This window comes from Hyaena hyaena, unplaced genomic scaffold (genome assembly GCF_003009895.1).
Source record: "Hyaena hyaena isolate Hyena2069 unplaced genomic scaffold, ASM300989v1 scaffold_200, whole genome shotgun sequence".
NCBI lineage: Eukaryota > Metazoa > Chordata > Mammalia > Carnivora > Hyaenidae > Hyaena > Hyaena hyaena.
The window spans coordinates 1,295,339-1,314,351 of record NW_024080834.1 but is presented as its reverse complement, the minus strand read 5'-3'; the positions used below and the strand labels follow the sequence as shown (position 1 = coordinate 1,314,351).

The following is a 19,013-nucleotide window of genomic DNA, read 5'->3' as shown; positions in this document are numbered from 1 at the left end:
GCTCACTTTTTAAAAGCCTTACTTCCAGTCTATGGTTTTCAAGGTTTCCAATGATATTTCTATATGAGGAGGCAATTACGTGAGACCCAAAACTTCTCTGAGACTCAAGACACTTATGTCTTGCCCCTGTTGCATAAAATCTTTGTACTTAATTTACAAGCATTTCAGATTGTAATTATTTTTCTATTAAAGAATGACACAGAACCACTCAGACAAGATGAAAATATTTCTCCTTCAAAGTTTTAAATTAGAAATCTGAACCTTATTTTAAAGCAGTCAGTTAATACTCTTATGTCTGAAACTAAGTTTTTTCCTTTGACATTTCAGTTTTATAAATATTTTATCCTTAGCTTCAAAGAAACTTTATTACCATACTTGCTCATGTATTTCTTTCTTTCCCCAATTGGATATTCTTTCCTTAGACTAAGAATAAAACCAGCAAAAATATTTCCTGAAGAGTTCTAAGAGTATTGATTTATGTCGCTGGGGTAAAAAGGTACATCCACAGGGTGCCTGGGTGGCTTAGTCGGTTAAGCGTCCGACTTTCGCTTAGGTCAAGATCTTGCGGTTCGTGGGTTCGAGCCCTGCGTCGGGCTCTGTGCTGACTGCCAGCTCGGAGCCTGGAGCCTATTTCAGAGTCTGTGTCTCCCTCTCTCTCTGACCCTCCCCTGCTCAAGCTGTCTCTCTCTCTCCTAGAAATAAATAAAAATATACATATATAAAAAAAACTTATTAAAAAAAAAAAAGCTACATCCGGTGAAAGCAATGGTTGGTTGCTTGCTCCTGGTAGGTGAGTCTGTGGACCAGGGAGCACTACAAATGCCACTGTACTATTTTTTATTCCATCCTGCCCTCCTCTTTCTCTCTGCTCTCCTAGCTTAGCATTTCTTTCCTTCTCCTCAGACTGAATTAACTGAGCTGCAAGCAAACAAAAAGTTGTATTTAAGCTTCTAACCTCTACTGCTAAATCTTTAGGCCCTTCTTTCCGAGGTACTTTGGGCTTCAAATCTAAAATTTCAAATAAGACAAAAGCTATAAACTCTTCACCTTTCTAGACTCTTTATCCTTCTTATCTTCTCCTCTATCCATTTTCTTCCATATTATTCACATAGTATTAAACTATACGTTATTTGCAATCTTTTTTACCCCAATCACTTTTTTAACCATAAATAACTCCTATTAAAAATATCTACTAATATTGAGTAAGATTTCTTTTGGTATCTCCGTTTTCTTTTAAAATATTTTTCAGACTATTTATCCAGTGCCTTAGCTGGTTCAGGCTGCTGTAATGAAATATAGAGACTGGGTAGCTTAAACAACAAAAGTTAATTTTTCACAGTTTTGGAGACTGGAAGTCCAAGAGCAAGGTGCTAACAGATTCAGTCTCTGGTAAGGGCCCATTTCCTGGTTCATAGGTGAGTTCTTGCTGTGTCCTCACATGGGAAAGAAGTGGGAGACTCTCTGAGGTCTCCTACAGGAGCATGAATCCTATTCACGAGAGCTACACTAGTCACCTCCCAAAGGTACTACCTTCTAATACCATCATATGGGGGTTAGAATTTCAACATATGAATTTGGAAATGGACACAAACATTTAGTCCATAACATTCTGCTCCTCCCCCATCTATGACCTTCTGGAAAGCAAATTATATCCCAATAGTCTCAAAAGTCTTCACTCATTCCAGTATCCACTCTAAAGTCTAAGGTCAAAGTCTCATCCAAATCAGATACAGGGAAGACTTGGGATACAATTCATCCTGAGGAATATTTCTTCCCAAACTGTGAATTCAGGAAATCACGCAAGTTGTGTGCTTCCAAAAAAGTGGTGGAACAGACATATGATAAGCATTCCCATTCCAAAAGGGAGAAATAGGAAAGAAGAAAGGGCTAATAGATACCAAGCAAATACAAAGTCTAACCAAGAAAAGCTCCATGAAACCTTAACACTCAAGAATAATTCTCTTTGGCTTGATGCTCTCCCTTCCAAGTCCACCGGAATGGCAGTGCTACCTCCATGGCTTGGTGGGTGCTCTCTACCTTGGCTGCAGCTCTCTGAGGGGGTCCCACTGCTGGCTCCTCCGAGTGTGGCCATACCATGACTCTCTGCAGAGCCATCACCCCTCCAGAGCTAGGTTGGGACATTATGGCCCACGTGAACCAGAGAGGCAGCCCCATCCTTTGAAACCATTCTGCAATATCTCAGAAGAAAAGAAACAGAAACTCGGAGACATAGAAATAAAATCTAACTAAACTAAAACATAACGATTTAAAACAAATTTTTAAAAGATTGGATAAAAATGTATAAAGCTTATTGCAGGATAATATCTAAGATACACATAATGGGACTCCCAGAAAAAAAAATGGAAGGGGTCAAAAATTTTTTGAAAAAATAACAATAAAAATTTTTTAAAAGTAATCAAAACTGCAGACCCATATATCCAAGAATTTCAATGAGTTCCAAGCAGTGTAAACATTCTCTCTCTCTCTCTCTCTCTCTTTCACACATACCAGTAAAACTGAAGCACATCACAATTAAGTTGCTTAAAAACAGTGTGAAGGAGAAATAGGACAAAACATGTACTATGTGCTGCAGTAGACACTAAGGAGAACAAAGGACCTATCATATGCCCTAAGAAGATTGTTTTTGCTTTCAGTTTATGTATACATGTGATTTGCATGTGAAGCATCCATATTTCCTCTGGGCTTGAAAGAGCTATGACAGGCAGGACAAAAGTTGTGATGTAGGTACAAAAATGTTTAGGATTGCTTCACAGATTGAGCTGCGTCTGAAAGCAAGATTGTTAAGAAGCCCAAATGGAGAACCCTGCAAATCATGTAAGCCAAAGTCCATATGAGTTAGAAGAAGAAGGAAAATAAGGAGTTTGGTAAAGGTAAGGGAAGTTTTGGGGTCAATGCTGGCAAGAAAGACTCTTCTTTGGTGGCAGGATCTGGAATATCCCAGAATAAAGGAATCCCAGAGGTAGTCCACATTGAGAAGGTGAGTGGAGAAGAATCTGATGCACTGGGTAGGACCAGGGCATCTGTGATCTGCAAATAGAACATTTCCTACATGGAAACTAATGTCTTTGTGGGACATCCTAAAACGGCTCCTCATTCTACATTTTCAGACCTCAAGTCCTGAAGATTCCTGTTTCAATGGGTTGCTTATTTCCTTCCTTGCTTGCTTTATCATTTCTACTTTTTCATCATCAAAAGCCTTCTAATTAGCTAGTCTGATTGCAGTTTCTTTCTTTGTCCTCCACCTTAGGCCAGACAGAATTATCAAATAAACCATTCCTAAATGCTGTGTGCATTGGGTCTGTCCAAGTATCCTCAGAGCCTTCAATGCTTCACCGTTTCATTTTCTATCAAGTGTAAACATGGTTAGTTGCCAAGATTTCCAACATATGTCCCTGTTAGACCTACTCATAGGCATTAGTCTCCAATGCCTAAAACAGTTGTAAAGCACATAAAAGATAAGTAAATGTTGACTGACTGATGCATTGAGTCCACAATTTAAAAAAACTGTCTACCGTATATTTTTTCAGCTATTTTTCCAAAAATTAACCACTGAATTATAATGAGTTTTGATTTACAGAGCTAAGAAATATGTAATCTCAATAGGATAGCAAATATCCCTGATATTTCTTTTATATGTAAAACATTTTTGTAGCCAATTCCTAATCGCAGTGATTTGGAGACTAGACTCCAAAGTTGGATTGCTTAGGTCATAAACATGAATTACAGTGCTGATACTAAACTGAGTGTCCATTTTCTTTTGTCAGTAGATGAGGGAACGAAAGATTAGAATGATATTTTGGAAACATGATGAGCAATGAATTCACCTGGACCTGTACAAAACTCCTTGTCCTGCAATTTAACAGACAAATGCCTATAAGCAGTTACTTTACCAGCAGAGTTGAATTGGGAGAAGTTTGAATGAAATTATGACAGGGTCTAGAGTGGAAACTTTTCATTCTCTCACTGACTGTGAAGAGAGTATATACTACTCACATTCAGAAAAAATAACATCAAATTGAAAACTTTACTTGTTGTATCCCCAATCTTTTCAATAACAAAATTCTCTTAGCTACTTCTCTGTATGTATTCATAGAAATTTAAGGTCATGGAACTCAAATAATACCCTACTCTTGAGAAGCCTATGACAAGTAGGTATTAAGAACTGTTACTTTATTACTATAGTCCATCTAGTCTTTGTTTTATGTATTAAATACATAAAATAAAAAGCTTTTTCATAGCAAAGGAAACCGTCAACAAAATGAAAAGGCAACCTGCTGAATGTAAAAAGGTATTTTCAAATGACATATCCAATAAGGGATTAGCATCCAAAATATATAAAGACCAACTCAATACACACACACAAAAAAAAACCCAAATAATCTAATTTAAAAATGAGCAGAGGACATGAATAGACATTTTTTCCAAAGAAGACATACAAATGGCCAACAGACACATGAAAAACTGATCAGCATTACTAATCATCAGGGAAATACAAATCAAAACCACGGCGAGATATCACCTTACACCTGTCAAAATGGTAGAATCAAAAAGACAACAAACAACAAGTATTGGTGAGGATGTGGAGAAAAAGGAACTCTCATACACTGTTAGTGGGAATGTAAATTCGTACAGTCACTGTGGAAAACAAGAAGGAGTTTCCTCAAAAATTAAAAGTATAAGTACCATGATCTAGTAATTCTACTACTAGGTATTTACCGCCCCCCCCCCCAAAAAAACCCCCAAAAACACTAATTCAAAAAGATAGATGCACTTCTCTGTTTATGGTAGCATTATTTATAATAGCCAAGATATGGAAAATAAAGAAGAGGTGGCATATTTATATATATATTTGTGTGTATATATACGTACATATATATGTACACACACACACACACACACACACACACACACACACACTGGAATACTACTCAGCCGTAAAAAGGAATGAGAGCTTCCAATTTGCAACAACACACATGGACCTAGAGGGTATTATGATAAGTGAAATAAATCAGACAGGGAAAGACAAATACCATATAATTTCACTTATATGTGGAATCTAAAAAGCAAAATGAATGGATAAACAAACAAAAAGCAGAAACAGATTCATGAAGACAGAGAACAAACTGATGGTTGCTGGGGATGAGGTATGGACAACACTGATGAAGGAAAGCAGGAGACAAATGATTCCAGTTATGGAATGAATAAATCACGGGAATAAAAGGTATAGTGTAGGGAATAGAGACAATGATATCGTAATAGGTTATATGGTGACAGATAGTAGTTACATTTGTGGTGAACACAGTATAATGTACAGAGTTGGAAATCACTACACTGTACACTTGAACCTAGTAACATTGCATGTCAATTATACTTCAGTGACCATGCTTGTGTGGAAGCAGCTGCAATAGTTCTCTGCAGTTTCTAGTACTGCGATTCTTATCTCCATGTTATACAAACATAACACATAATTTTGTGCCTGTGACACACAGTAGATAACCAAAAAATATCATCTTCTGTTTTTCCCACAGTCAACATTATGCCAGAATTAAAGGATGGGCAGAAGGTATCAAAGACATAATATGATTTATAGTGAAGAAAAAAAATACAGAACTTATAGTTAATCTTCTGGATATTACTATTGTGGGTCATGAATTAAAGAATTAGGTGCAACCTTCTAAACTCCAAAGACAGTAAAACTACTATAAGGGCCAATAGCTGGGTGCATTTTGCTGTCTCTCCTTCAAAGTATTTTAAGAATAGACCTATAAGATAACAGTCAAAGAGACTGTTAGTTTCCATTCCTTTCAATGGGCATAATTTAATGTTGCAATTTAGAAGTGAGAAGATTACCATAGTCTAGTGTCTGGACCTAAGAGATATCAGAACAGATATTGCACATGTGGATCCTCGACCATCAACAGGCAAATTTTCTAAAAGTTATATATATTGTGAAGCTAATAAACTCATTGGTGACAAGGTATTAGGAATGTTTTGGCTTTCAAGAGACGCTATTTTATGACATAATCTATCACACAGAGAAATACTACTGAATACTCTAGAATAGAGGAAACCAGTCAGTATATCAACAAAGGGGGGAAAAAAGAAGATCCATTCTGAAGACAATCCAACAAATTTTTGCTTTCAAGAAAACAAAGGCATGATTTTGAGGGCACTCATTACATTCTTTCACTAAGCAGCTGGGGATGTAGCTAGATGAGACTTTAAGGATCAGAGTTGGGTTGAAGTTAAATGGATTCTGTGACAATTTCTCCCTTCTCTTGAGATGTCTTGAGTGCACAGTTCACCTGAATTAATTGCATGAAAGTTTAGAAGGCAAGAAATACAGAAAGAATTCCTGCTGGTGTGTAGGAGACAGCAGACCATCCAGGCCAAAACCTCCAGAATATCAATTATTGGTTTCGAGACTAACATTTGATGGGACACAATTTCATCAAAGAATGTAAATGTAGAAGTCTAAGGTGACCATTTCTTTCATTACTGTTCAAATTCAGTACCTTGCCTGACCCAATCTCCATGATGAAGATTATGCTGTAATGTATAGCAACATTTTTGATATCCAGAGAGCAGCCCTGTCCAGTTAATAGTCGCCGTAGCTTCTTTATCTTCATGTACATTAGCAGGACGCTCAAACAGGGAAATCAAGGCCATCGTGAAAACAATTGCTTGAACCTTGGGAGAGATATTGAAAAGAAAACAAACATGAACAGGATCATTGTTGGGAAAAAATTCTATGTTCTTTAAGATTAATAAGGAACAGACAGTGCATTAATGGGAGTTTCCTCAATATTATTTAAAGGATACAGGTGGTCATATTAAAAGACAGAACAACTACAATGCTGGTAAAAGCAATTACCAAGGACAGTTCATTATTTGCTTTTATGATACACTTGTGATTAAAAACACAAAGAATGAAAAGCTTTCACAGTTAGGTAAGGAAATTGTTCAAATTAGACTACTTCAGAGTTCATGGGCATATTCTCATGTCATTCAACAAATAATAATATTTTAGTGGTTAGGTGGAATGTAGAAAGAAGAATCACTGTATCCAGGGTCTGGGTTTTTGTGTCGCATCTCTGATGCATCTGTCCCTTTGTTACATGATGCAGGAAATAAGTACTGCCCAGAAGGCTGGTACAGAGGAGCCTTTTAAATGAAAATCAGAATAATTAATTTGAAAGTTATGAGAGATAACTTTAAGCATTTAATATTTGACATTTATTAAAATTGAGACATAAGAGATCAAGTATCCTATGGTGAAAAAAATTGCAATTTTTTTCTAAATAAGGAAAATGAGACTACACATAGGCAAGAAAATCACATGAAAAGCGTTTTTCATAAGCAGCAAAGGGAACTGTGACCTAATCCTTCTTTTCCACATCCAGCATGGGTAGCCTTATAATTTGTAATGTAGCTCAGTTAGGAGGTCATACTCATAATATTCTATTTTTATATTGAGCTACAGTTTCATGATTAAATCCATAGTGTTCAATCTTTCCTTCCCTCACTTACCTTTCCAGTTGTATCCCCAAAAGAAAGAATCGATTCATTGGCATCAAGGGTGTCATACCAATAGTCCATACAAATCGGTGTTCCCTTCAGGCCTTCGAGTTTATATTGACAAGGAAATTCTCCTTTGGACAGCAGATCATAGAAACAAATCTCTTTACTCGTAAAAGCCACTGCTATCTGAATTAACAAATAGAAAATCAGAAAGTATTTTTCTGATGAAACTTAGTGAAATCAGTATACAAAGGAGACATGCGACTCTTAGCGCCAAATCAGACACTGTTCCCTGAGGGTCACTAACAGTATTATAGATGCACAGCATGGTGGCACAAGTCGACTTTATTCTAACTTTGGATTCTAGCCAAGAAAAAGTTCTTCTTCTCATTAAAGGTATTTGAACATACTTTCCTCTGTATCTCCACTTCACATACCTGCCAACCTCTTGCATCCATGGGAGATGAGATGATTAATCACAAAGGAAAGACAAAAACAGAGGCTACTGCATCACGCAGTCATACCAGGAGCTTTAAAAATCTTGTTTTATAAAGCAAGCAGAGGCTTTCACAGAAAACAGTTGATAAAAACTCTAAGTAGCCTTCACGAGTTAGATAAAATCCCAACACTATTTTTAAAAGTGTAAGTAAATTTGTCGATAAAATTGACAAAACTTAAGCTAAACCAACCCAAGATAAAAAGAGTGAAAATACACATTACTAAAATCAGAAATAAGTATATTCTACTATCGACTTGAAAACAATAAAAGGAGATTATAAGAGAATATCATAAACAATGGCATGCCAATAAAGTAGATAATCTAGATGAAATTCCTACACATATTTCTGGAAACAAAAATATTATCTAAACTAACTCAAGACCAAATAGAAAATCTCAGCAAACATATAAGTAAAAAAAAAAAAATTGAATTAGTAATCAAAACAATTGTCGCAATGAAAATCCCAGGCCCAGGCCCAGATGGCTTTACTAATAAATGAGACCAAACATTTAAAGAATTAACATCAATTCTTCTCAAACGTAAAAAAAAAAAAAGGAAATGGATGGAACTTTTCCCAAATCATTTATGAAGCCAACACTATCTTAATACCAAACCACACAAAAACAGCACAAGACAACTGCAGATGAAAAACCCTAATGAATATAGACACAAAAATCTTCAACTAAACACTAGCAAAGAGAATCCAGAAACATATAATAAAGATTACATACTGTGACCACCTGATATTTACATCAGAATGCAAGGCTACTTTAACATATAAATATCAATCAACGTAACACACTATATTAACCAAATAAAGGACAAAAACTACCTGATTATCTCAATATACCCAAAAAAGCATTTGACAAATTCTAACACATGTTCATGATAAAAATGCTCAACAAGCCAGGAATAGAAGAAAACATTTTCAACTTGATACAAAGAACCCACAACTGATCTACTTAATGATGGAAAACTGAATATATTCTCCCTAAGAGCAGGAACATGATGAGGATGTTCACTTTCATCACTACTATTCAGCACCACACTGGAATTTCCAGAAAGGGAAGTTAGGCAAGAAAAGGAAATAAAAGCACCCAGTTTGGAAAGGATGAAGTTAGATTATCTTTATTAGTAGATGACACAATCTTAAACATAGAAAATCTTAAAGAATAACAGCAACAGAAAATGATCAAAACCAGTAAATGAGTTCAGTGTAGTTACAGGATATAAGATCAATTTTAAAAGTCTATTTTTTCTATGCACTAGTAGTGAATAATCTGACAGTGATATTGCTAAAAGCAGTGTTAAGAAAATACAAAGACAAAACCCATGCTGTATTACAGTATTTGTAAATTATCCATCTGATAAATGTATATAGCCAAAATATATAAAGAAAGTCTCAAAACTCAGTAAAATAAAACCAACAACCAAATGGGCAAAAGATTTGAACAGACATTTTACCAAAGAGGATATATAGGTAGCAAATCAGTATATGAAAATATGCTCAATATTATTAGTCATTAGGGAAATGTGAATTAAAACCACAATACGATAAAATACAAACCTATTAAAATGGGCAAAATAAGAGGGTAAGAAAACCATGATCAATTCTGATTATCTGTTGGTAAGGATATGCTATATCCACATGGTGGAATATTACACAATAATAAAAAGATAAATTACTGATATATCCAAGGACATGGATGTATCTCAAAATAATCATACCAAGTTAAAGAAGTCAGACCAAAAAGAGTATACACTGGATGATGTAAATTACATACAAATCTAGAAAATGCTAACTATTGTATAGTAACAGAAAGCATATCAATGGCTACCTGAGAGATGGGAGAGGTTGGACAGGGGTTACAAAGGGCACAAGGAAATTTTTGAGCATGATGAATATGTTCATTATCTTCACTGTAGTCTTGATTTTTCACAGTACACAAATGTATCAACTTGGGTATGTTTAGTATGTGCAGTGCATTTTGTATAATTCCATCTCAATAAACTCTTTGAGGAAAGAAGGAAAAAGCAACACTCTTTAAACTTCTACATTCCATAAGTGCAAAGGAAAGGCTAAGATTTAGTTATCAGTCCTGGAAAGAAGAAACAATGCAGTATAACCATTACACAATACAACAACATAAACATTATGTGATAATAACAGAATGCTACACAGAGATATGAAAGGAAATCTGGGCTTGAACTATCTCACAATCCATACAGTTAACATTAACACCACATCCTTAGCAGGAAGAGACTGGATATGATGTTAGCTACTAGTCTAGAGGCAGCAAAGACTGAAACACAGGCTCTGCAATCAAGCTACCTCTGTATCCAAATCTTACAACACCAATTACATTCTGTGTGACCTGGGGCAAATTCCACAACCTCTCCTTGTCTAAGTGCCTCACCACTTCATGGTGATCTTGAGAAGATTAATAGAGCAGGTGTGTCACATCGGAAGTTAATGATGATGATGATGGTGATTCTTTATGTTCAAGGCAGTAGAGCATACCATTTCCCACCAAAAAGAACCTGGGTCTTTGGAGAAATGGAGGATTCTGGCTCTGGCATAATAAATGTGCAAGATGATGCCGGAACATCTTGTCATACCAGAAAACAAAGAAGCTTTCAAAGACTAATACAGTTATATCTGAAGAGACTCAGAATCTGACTTGCATTCATTCCAGTGTCCAAAGATGGTACAATTTTAAGGATGAGTTAACAACCCAGTGGGCTGAAACAAATAAAATTGCTTAAACTCATGAGTTTGTAATGATATTGATAACAATAATGATAGTTGTACTCATTTATCATCTTTAGAGGATTTTGAAAGGTAAAGAATTAGCCATTCATCCACCCTTTGTTCTATGATTTGTATTACATTATAGCTAAATAATTGATAGGTGGAATTTCTTTTTATAGAGGTATTCCAGCTTGTAAAGAAAGAAGAAATGATGGAATTAGAACATCATCTTCTTGCAAACCCTAATAAGTTGACAGATCAGGAAATAATCAGCAATAACTGTTAACATCCCAGGAAGAGAGAGAACAGGCATTTTGTGCCTCCTGAATGAGGAACACCTATTCCAGAACAAACCATCTTGAAACTGATCAGGACAGCTGATCTTGACCACCAATTTACTGGAAATACTGGAAACAAGTAGACTTGGAAAACAACCCCATCTAAACACAGTCTGCAAAATCCAGACTGAGAAACTCTGAGGGACAAACACCAGTTTCTCTAACAAAAACAGAACAGCAATTATAAAGAAGAGGTAGAGGAAAGCACGTAGATCAAAAGAGACATATCAACAATTCACAATGGTTGCGATCTTATTCAGATCGTGATTCAAATAAACTATCAGATGAGGAATTAACAAACTATTAAAAAATTCAAGAAGATAAAAGGTGTACTTGACTGAATATTTGAGGATAATAAGGAATTCTTGCAGTTGCTATTAAACGTGGTAGTGGTATTATGGTTATGCTAAAAAAAAAAAAAGAAGACTTTTTTAAAGAAACATTTACAGATTAAATAATTGCACGTTCTGGATTTCAAAAGAGGGGAGATATGGATGTAACTAGACTGGCTGTGAATTGGAAATGGTTAAGTGCGGATGTTGGCTCTTAATACTGTTATCTTTGCTTGCATGTGCATTTAAAAGTTTTCATAGTAGGGGTGCCTGGGTGGCTCAGTTGTTTAAGCATCCCACTTCGGCTCAGGTCATGTTTTCATGGTTTATGGGTTCAAGCCCTGCATCAGGTTCTGTACTGACAGCTCAGAGCCTGGAGCTTGCTTCAGATTCTGTGTCTCCCTCTCTCTTTGCCTCTTCCCCATTCATGATCTGTCTCTCTCTGTTTCTCAAAACTGAATAAATGTTAAAATTTTTTAAAATTTTCATAGCGAAGTTTACCATCTGCTTAATATAAAATACTAAGAACATGGATTCTTTAAGCATCTTCATCCTTCCCTCACACACTGATTTTCCTTTCAGTATGTTATCTTGCTCATAAGTTGAGTTACATAAGGATATTTGTACTGTGTGGGCCCTACCCATCAGAGTTAGGAAACTGAACAGTGGTTAAAATCAGAAAAGCAGTTCCCTGTAATTGCACTGAGTTGTGCCATGCATTGTAATAGCCTCTCAGCCCTGCATATAGACCCATGATTCTACTATAAACTGTGGAGTCAGAAATGTCTTACCAGCCAGTAATGCAGCATGGCCACATTTGGGACAGAGCCAAGAATCTGAGTCACTGTCAGCTGTGTCTTTTAAAGGACCTGAAGAAAACAGTTTGAGGAATTGAGTAGTTCACTTGGCTCTCTACTTGCATTTTCCCAGGTCCGATGAGAGGCACAAAGCAGGGCTGAAGCACTCTTGTCACTGCTAGTGTTATACCTGATATTGACCAGGAGCCCCATCTTAACATACTTCCCCTTTTACAGGCAATAATTTATTTATAAAGACTTGGTACCTTGTTTACATTTTCCAGAGAAACCAGACTTGTCACCCACAGGTGTTTAAGCTTGGTGGCATCTGAAGTGATGGGAAGTGTTTCTTGGAGCTTTAAATTCTCTCCCCAGATTCCTAATAAACCTTCTTTACTGATGGTCAGATAACGACTTGAGCTTTTTAAGAAAATTACTTTTTGAATGATGTCCTTGTGTTTCGTTGGGAGGAATTCAAGGTCTTTCCACTGGGGAACCACAGTTGCCTTTGCTTGTTCATCATTCTCATAAAGTGTTAACAGCATAAATGAAGTCAACTTGTCCCAGTTAATGAAGCCATCTTGGGCCACATCCACTTTGTCAAAGAGCTCCCCATATTCGTCCTTTGTGCCCCAACCAACAATCTCTGTCATCCTCTGCATAAACTCTTCTTTGGACATGCAAACAGTTTGACATGGTTCTGAGGGCTAGAAACAGGAATAAAAACAAGGTAACAGTGAAAGCATCAGAAGTACCAGAGCATTGTACCATATCGCACCCAAATATGGATTTAATAAGCAAGTCTTTCCAGATATTAAAAAATATATATTTTACTTTATGACTATATTTAATTAACTTCCCCTTTTATAGGCAATAATTTATTTATAAAGACTTGGTACCTTGTTTACATTTTTTAATAATTAACTATAGTTAATTTACGTTAATTTACGTTAACTATAGTTAATTTGGGCAGGGGAGCAAATAACGACAGGGTTACAAGCTGACATTCTCAATGACCAAAGTCCTTATAACTGGAAAAGGGAGGCAGGAGAGTCAGCGATTTGATATGATGATGGAAGCAGCAGTCAGAGGAACATGGGGCTATATTCCAAAGAATGCAAGCACCTTGAGCAGCAGGAAAATGAGAAGCAGAGTTTCCATTAGAGCCCCCAGAAGGAAGGCAATCATGACACACCCTGATTTTAGACTTGTAGAACCCATTTTGGACTTCTGACCCCCAAAGTAAGGTAATAAGTTTGTGTTTTAAGCCACTAATTTTGTGGCAATTTGTTATAACATCAGTAGGAAACTTGTATAATGGTTGACAGAATACAGATGACTAGAGTTTTGCACAGCCAGTGAAATTATACCACACTGAAACTTTAATCCATAAGCATGAAGTCCACTTCTATAAATACACAATTACAAATACCCATTACAATGACACCATATAGGTTTGATTTTTGTGATCCGTGGCATTTATGCTCTATAAAGTCTTTGCAAATACTAAATTAGCAGCTACTGAACCATAGTTCAGAGAGGAAATACAGAGTTATGTTTCTACGACCCACTGGTCACAATATTTATATCATTTGATCAATTCATAATTTGTTGTGTGTTTCTCTTGAAAGATACTTAACTTAGTATACATAGTAAACTTATTAATATTGAATTCATGACCAAGAGAACAAAGATTATCTAATGCATATGTTTTCTCCATATGAGCACATTACAGCCTTCTTAATGTTTCTTTATCTTTGAGGGAGACAGACAGAGTGTGAACTGGGAGGGGGAGAGACAGAAGGAGACACCGAATCCAAAGCAGGCTCCAGGCTCAGCTGTCAGCATGGGGCCTGACACAGGACTGGAACTCACAAACTGTTACATTATGACCTGAGCTGAAGTCAGATGCTTAACCAACTGAGCCACCCAGGCATCCCCACTTCACAGCCTTCTTGCACTTAAGAACACCGAAGAGAACTTTACCACCACACTTGGGGGCCATTTTAAATAGTGAAATAATGAACAAAAACAAAACATGCAAAAAGAACTTGGTATTAAGCAGACCACAAGTAGGACCCTTGTTTGCAGTGTGAGTACTAGAATTAAAAAGCAGAGTGTGATGTCATTTGACCACAGCCTGGAATATGCCCATTAAGAGGAGAAATCTTTTGCCACTCTGTACATGTCAGTGAATGACCATGAAAGTGTCTTCAGCCTTAATTTGGGGGTTAAAAAATAAATTTTAGTAAGTAGGCAAACTCACAAATATAAAATCTGTGAATAATGAGAATAATACTATATCATTTATTATTATTATTATCTGAAGCAAGAATGTTTCAGATAAGTATATATTTTACTACTTAATAGGTTGTCTAGTTTGGTGAAATTCATGATGAGAAATCTTCTTTTCCTACTGCATTGGAGCCAAAGAATCAGGATTGATAGTAAGCACTGGAAGGCAACATATTGTAAAGCAAGTCAAATAATTGCAGGTTTAACCCTAATTCCACCAGTAATTATAGGAACTTCTGGCAAGTTACTTCAGTGCTAAGGCTTAATCAGCCTGTAAAGTGGATATGGCAATATCAGTTACAATAAAATTACTTTTAAAATTAATTGATATATCAATAGATGCAGAAAAAGCAGTTGACAAAATTCAATGGGCATTCACGATAAAGACTCTCACTAAACTACAAATAGAGGGGAACTTCCTAAACTTAATAAAGAATATCTATGAAAAATGGACATCTAACATCATACTCAATGGTGAGAAACTGGAAGCTTTCCTACTAAGATCTGGCACAAGACAAGGATGTCTCCTCTCACAATTGTTTTCTAACATCATAATGAAAGTTCTAGCTAATGCAATAAGACAAGAAAAAGAAATAAAATGTACAAAGAGTGGAAAAGAAGAAATGAAACTGTGTTTGTTCACAGATGACATAATCATCTATATAGAAAACCTGAAAGAACCAACAGATAAACTCCTGGACTAATAAACCATTACAGCAAGACTGCAGGATACAAGGCAAATCTACAAAAGTCAACTGCTTTGCTATATACCAACAACAAATGAGTGGAATTTGAAATTAGAAGCACAATACCATTATATCAACATCCAGAAAAAGTGAAAAGCATTAAATCTAACAAAATATATATAAGATCTATATAAGGTAAACTATAAAACTCCAATCAATGAAATTAAGAAGAACTAAATAACTGGAGATATTCCATGCTCACAGATAGGAAGATTCAATATTGTTATGATCTCAATTCTTCCAAAGATAATCTATAGATTCCTTGCAATTCCAATCAAAATCCCAGCAAGTTACTTTGTGGATATCAACCACCTGATTCTAAAGTTTATATGGAGAAGCCAAAGACCCAGATGAGCTAACACAATATTAAAGGACAAGAACAAAGTTGGAGGACTAACTCTACTTATTTCAAGATTTACTAAAAAGCTCCAGTAAGTACCAAAAAAATGTGGTATTGGCACAAGATCAGATAAAAAAGATCAATGGAACAGAGAGCCCAGAAATAGACCCATGTAAATATAGTCAATAGATCTTTGAAAAAGGTCCAAGGCAATACAATAGAGAAAAGATAATATTTTCAACAAGTGGTGCTGGAATAACTGGACACTCACATAATTAAAAATAAATCTAGGGGCGCCTGGGTGGCTTAGTCGGTTAAGCGTCTGACTTTCGCTTAGGTCATGATCTCGCGGTTCGTGGGTTCGAGCCCCGCGTCGGGCTCTGTGCTGACTGCCAGCTCAGAGCCTGGAGCCTGTTTCAGTCTGTGACTCCCTCTCTCTCTGACCCTCCCCTGCTCACGCTGTCTCTCTCTCTCTCCTAGAAATAAATAAAACATTAAAAAAAAAATTAAAAAAAAAATAAATCTAGACACAGACCTTACACCTTTCAAAAAACTAACTTAAAATGGATTGCAGACCTAAATGCAAGACACAAAACTTAGGTTTTGTCTTATGTTATGTCTACACAAAAAGGTAAGACATAAAATTCTAGAAGATTACATGAAAGTAAATTTAGATGACCTTCAGTTTGGTCATGACTTTTTAGATGCAACACCAAAGGCGTAATCTATGAAAGAAATAATTCATAATCCAGACTTCATTAAAATTAAAAACTTCTGCTGTGTCAAATCCAATGTGAAAAGAATGAGAAGACAAGTCATCGACTGGGAAAAAGTGTTTTCAAAAGCTATGTCTAATAGAGAACTCATCCAAAACATATCTTAAAAATTCTTAAAATTTAACAATAAGAAAACAACCCAACTTAAAAATGGGCCAAAGACCTTATTTAATACCTCACAAAAGAAGATATACAGATACAGATGACAAATAGGCATATGAAAAGAATATCATATGTCATTAGGGAAATGAAAATTAAAACAGCGAGGTATCACTACCCACCCTATTTGAATGGCCAAACTCGGGAACACTGAAACAGCAAATGCTAGTAAGTATCTAGAATAAGAACTCTCATATATTGCTGATAGGAATGTAACATCGTACAGATACTTTGGAAGACAGTTTGGTGGTTTCTTACCAAGTTGAACATATTCTTATTATATCATCCAGCAGTCACACTCCTTGGTCTTAACCCAAATGAACCCAAAACTATGTCCACATAAAAACCTGCACACAGGGGCGCCTGGGTGGCTTAGTCGGTTAAGCGTCCGACTTTCGCTTAGGTCATGATCTCACGGTTCGTGGGTTCGAGTCCCGCGTCGGGCTCTGTGCTGACTGCCAGCTCAGAGCCTGGAGCCAGTTTCAGAGTCTGTATCTCCCTCTCTCTCTGACCCTCCCCTGCTCGCTCTCTCTCTCTCTCTCTCTCGTAGAAATAAATAAAAATATTTAAAAAAAAAACCTGCACACAGATGTTTATACTACCTTTATTCATAATTGCCAATATTTGGAAACAACCAAGTTGATGTCCTTCAATGGGTGAATGGATAAATAAACTGTAGCATGTTGGAGAATAAAAAATTATTCAGTGCTGAAATTAAATGAGCTATCAAGTCATGAAAAGACCCAGAGGAATCTTAAATGCATAATACTAAATGAGAAAAGTCACTCTGAGAAGGTTTCATATTGTATAATTCCAAATATGTGACGTTCTGCAAAAGGCAAAACTGTAGAGATAGTAAAAAAGATCAGTGGTTGCCAGGGGTTGGAGGAGTGGGGCAGGGATGAATAGGCAGAACATAGAGGATTTTCAGGGCAGTGAAATTACTCTGAATGATCCCATAATGGTGGATACAAGTCATTATGCATTTGTCCAAACCCCACAGAATATACAACCCCAAGAGTGAATCCTAATGTAAACTGTGGACTTGAGGTGATTATGGTAGGTCAATGTAGGTTCATCAACTGTAACAAATGCACCACTCAGTGGGGGATGTGATAATGGGGGAGGCTATGCATGTTTCGGGATAGGGAGTATATAGGTAATCTCTGTACCTCCCTGTTAATTTTGTTGTTAGCCTAAAACTACTCTAAAAATATGAAGTCTTAACAAAAAAATATCAAGTGAGGTATTATGTGTGCAAAAACTAAGTAGTCAAGTGTTTAATAGAATTTGGTGTAGGCTTTTAATTAATTAAATCGACTTTCTGAGAAGAAATTAGTATACTGCCCTTTGAACTACTCAGAAGTCCATCATTCTTTTGTTTGTTAAATTATTTTTAGCCCAAAAAAGTTATAGAGATGGAAATTTTTCAGTGACCCAGATTTTAAGGGTGGAGAAAGAAATCTGATCCTAAAAACACTCCATTTGAGCTGAGCCTGTAAACTGTTTCTGAAAGCTAAGTCAATGTTGATCTTTTATTTTAAACTGTTATATAAGGACATCAATCAACCTTATATTTATGTTATTATCTTATGTTTAAAACATTTTAAAGCTGAATCTCAGAGTATTTTCTTCCTATGAGCTAGTGATTTATTTTTATTTCTAAAAACAGGAAACTGTTTTGACTGATAAATACCAAAATCAGTCTTTTTTATTTTCTAAAATATGGAATTGCAATTAGACCATAAACAAGAAACAAAGGTTCTTCCTGAAAGGAACATACACAATCAACTTTATGATTTTCTACACATTGATAATGTCACTCTGCACTGGGAGCCTGCTTCCGATAGACAGTTTGTTCCAATTTGAATATACACTTTCCAAACAAAAACTCCTAACAGATTTTGAAAGTATACCCTTTCACTTCTATTTTTTTCTGGGGTGGGGGATAGGAGAGAGAGGCAGAAAGAGAGGGAGAGAAGAGAACCCCAAGCCGGCCTCTCACTGTCAGTGTGCAGAGCCCAATGTGGGGCTGGATCTCACCAATTGCAAGATCATGATCTGAGCCAAAATCAAGAGTTGGATGCTTAACCCACTGAGTCACCCAGGCGCCCCATCTGTCTAGATCTTTTTTGAGGTAAAAATTAGTACCCCAGTATTTTTGAAACTTCTCTTATAATAAACATGAAAAATGTCTGATCTATTAGAAAACATATTCTCATTCAGCCCTTCTAAGATAATTCTTGTAAATTTATTTTGCTATCTATTTAACTATTGAGCAAAAAAACAAAAACAAAAAAACAAGTATTGCTTCCAATTTTTATTGCAAAAAAGCTAATATACTCAGGATGTCTGCTTGATTGTCTCAGCGGGCACAACTTCCAACATTTAGAAAATCTTCCCGTCTTCCTGAAAACCTTTCAAAGAATATTCTAAA

At 36.1% G+C, this 19,013-nt stretch overlaps 1 protein-coding gene across 1 annotated transcript in view; it reads right to left on the bottom strand.

Moving 5' to 3' along the window:
- The window catches only part of WDR49 (WD repeat domain 49), a 145,855-nt gene that overhangs the window by 113,952 nt on the left and 12,890 nt on the right, over positions 1-19,013 (bottom strand). The window contains exons 2-4 of the mRNA XM_039241936.1: positions 12,527-12,967; positions 7,552-7,728; positions 6,537-6,711 (exon numbers count right to left, since the gene is read on the bottom strand). Coding sequence (XP_039097867.1) covers positions 6,537-6,711; positions 7,552-7,728; positions 12,527-12,967 — 793 coding nt within the window. The remainder of the gene's footprint in view (positions 1-6,536; positions 6,712-7,551; positions 7,729-12,526; positions 12,968-19,013) is intronic.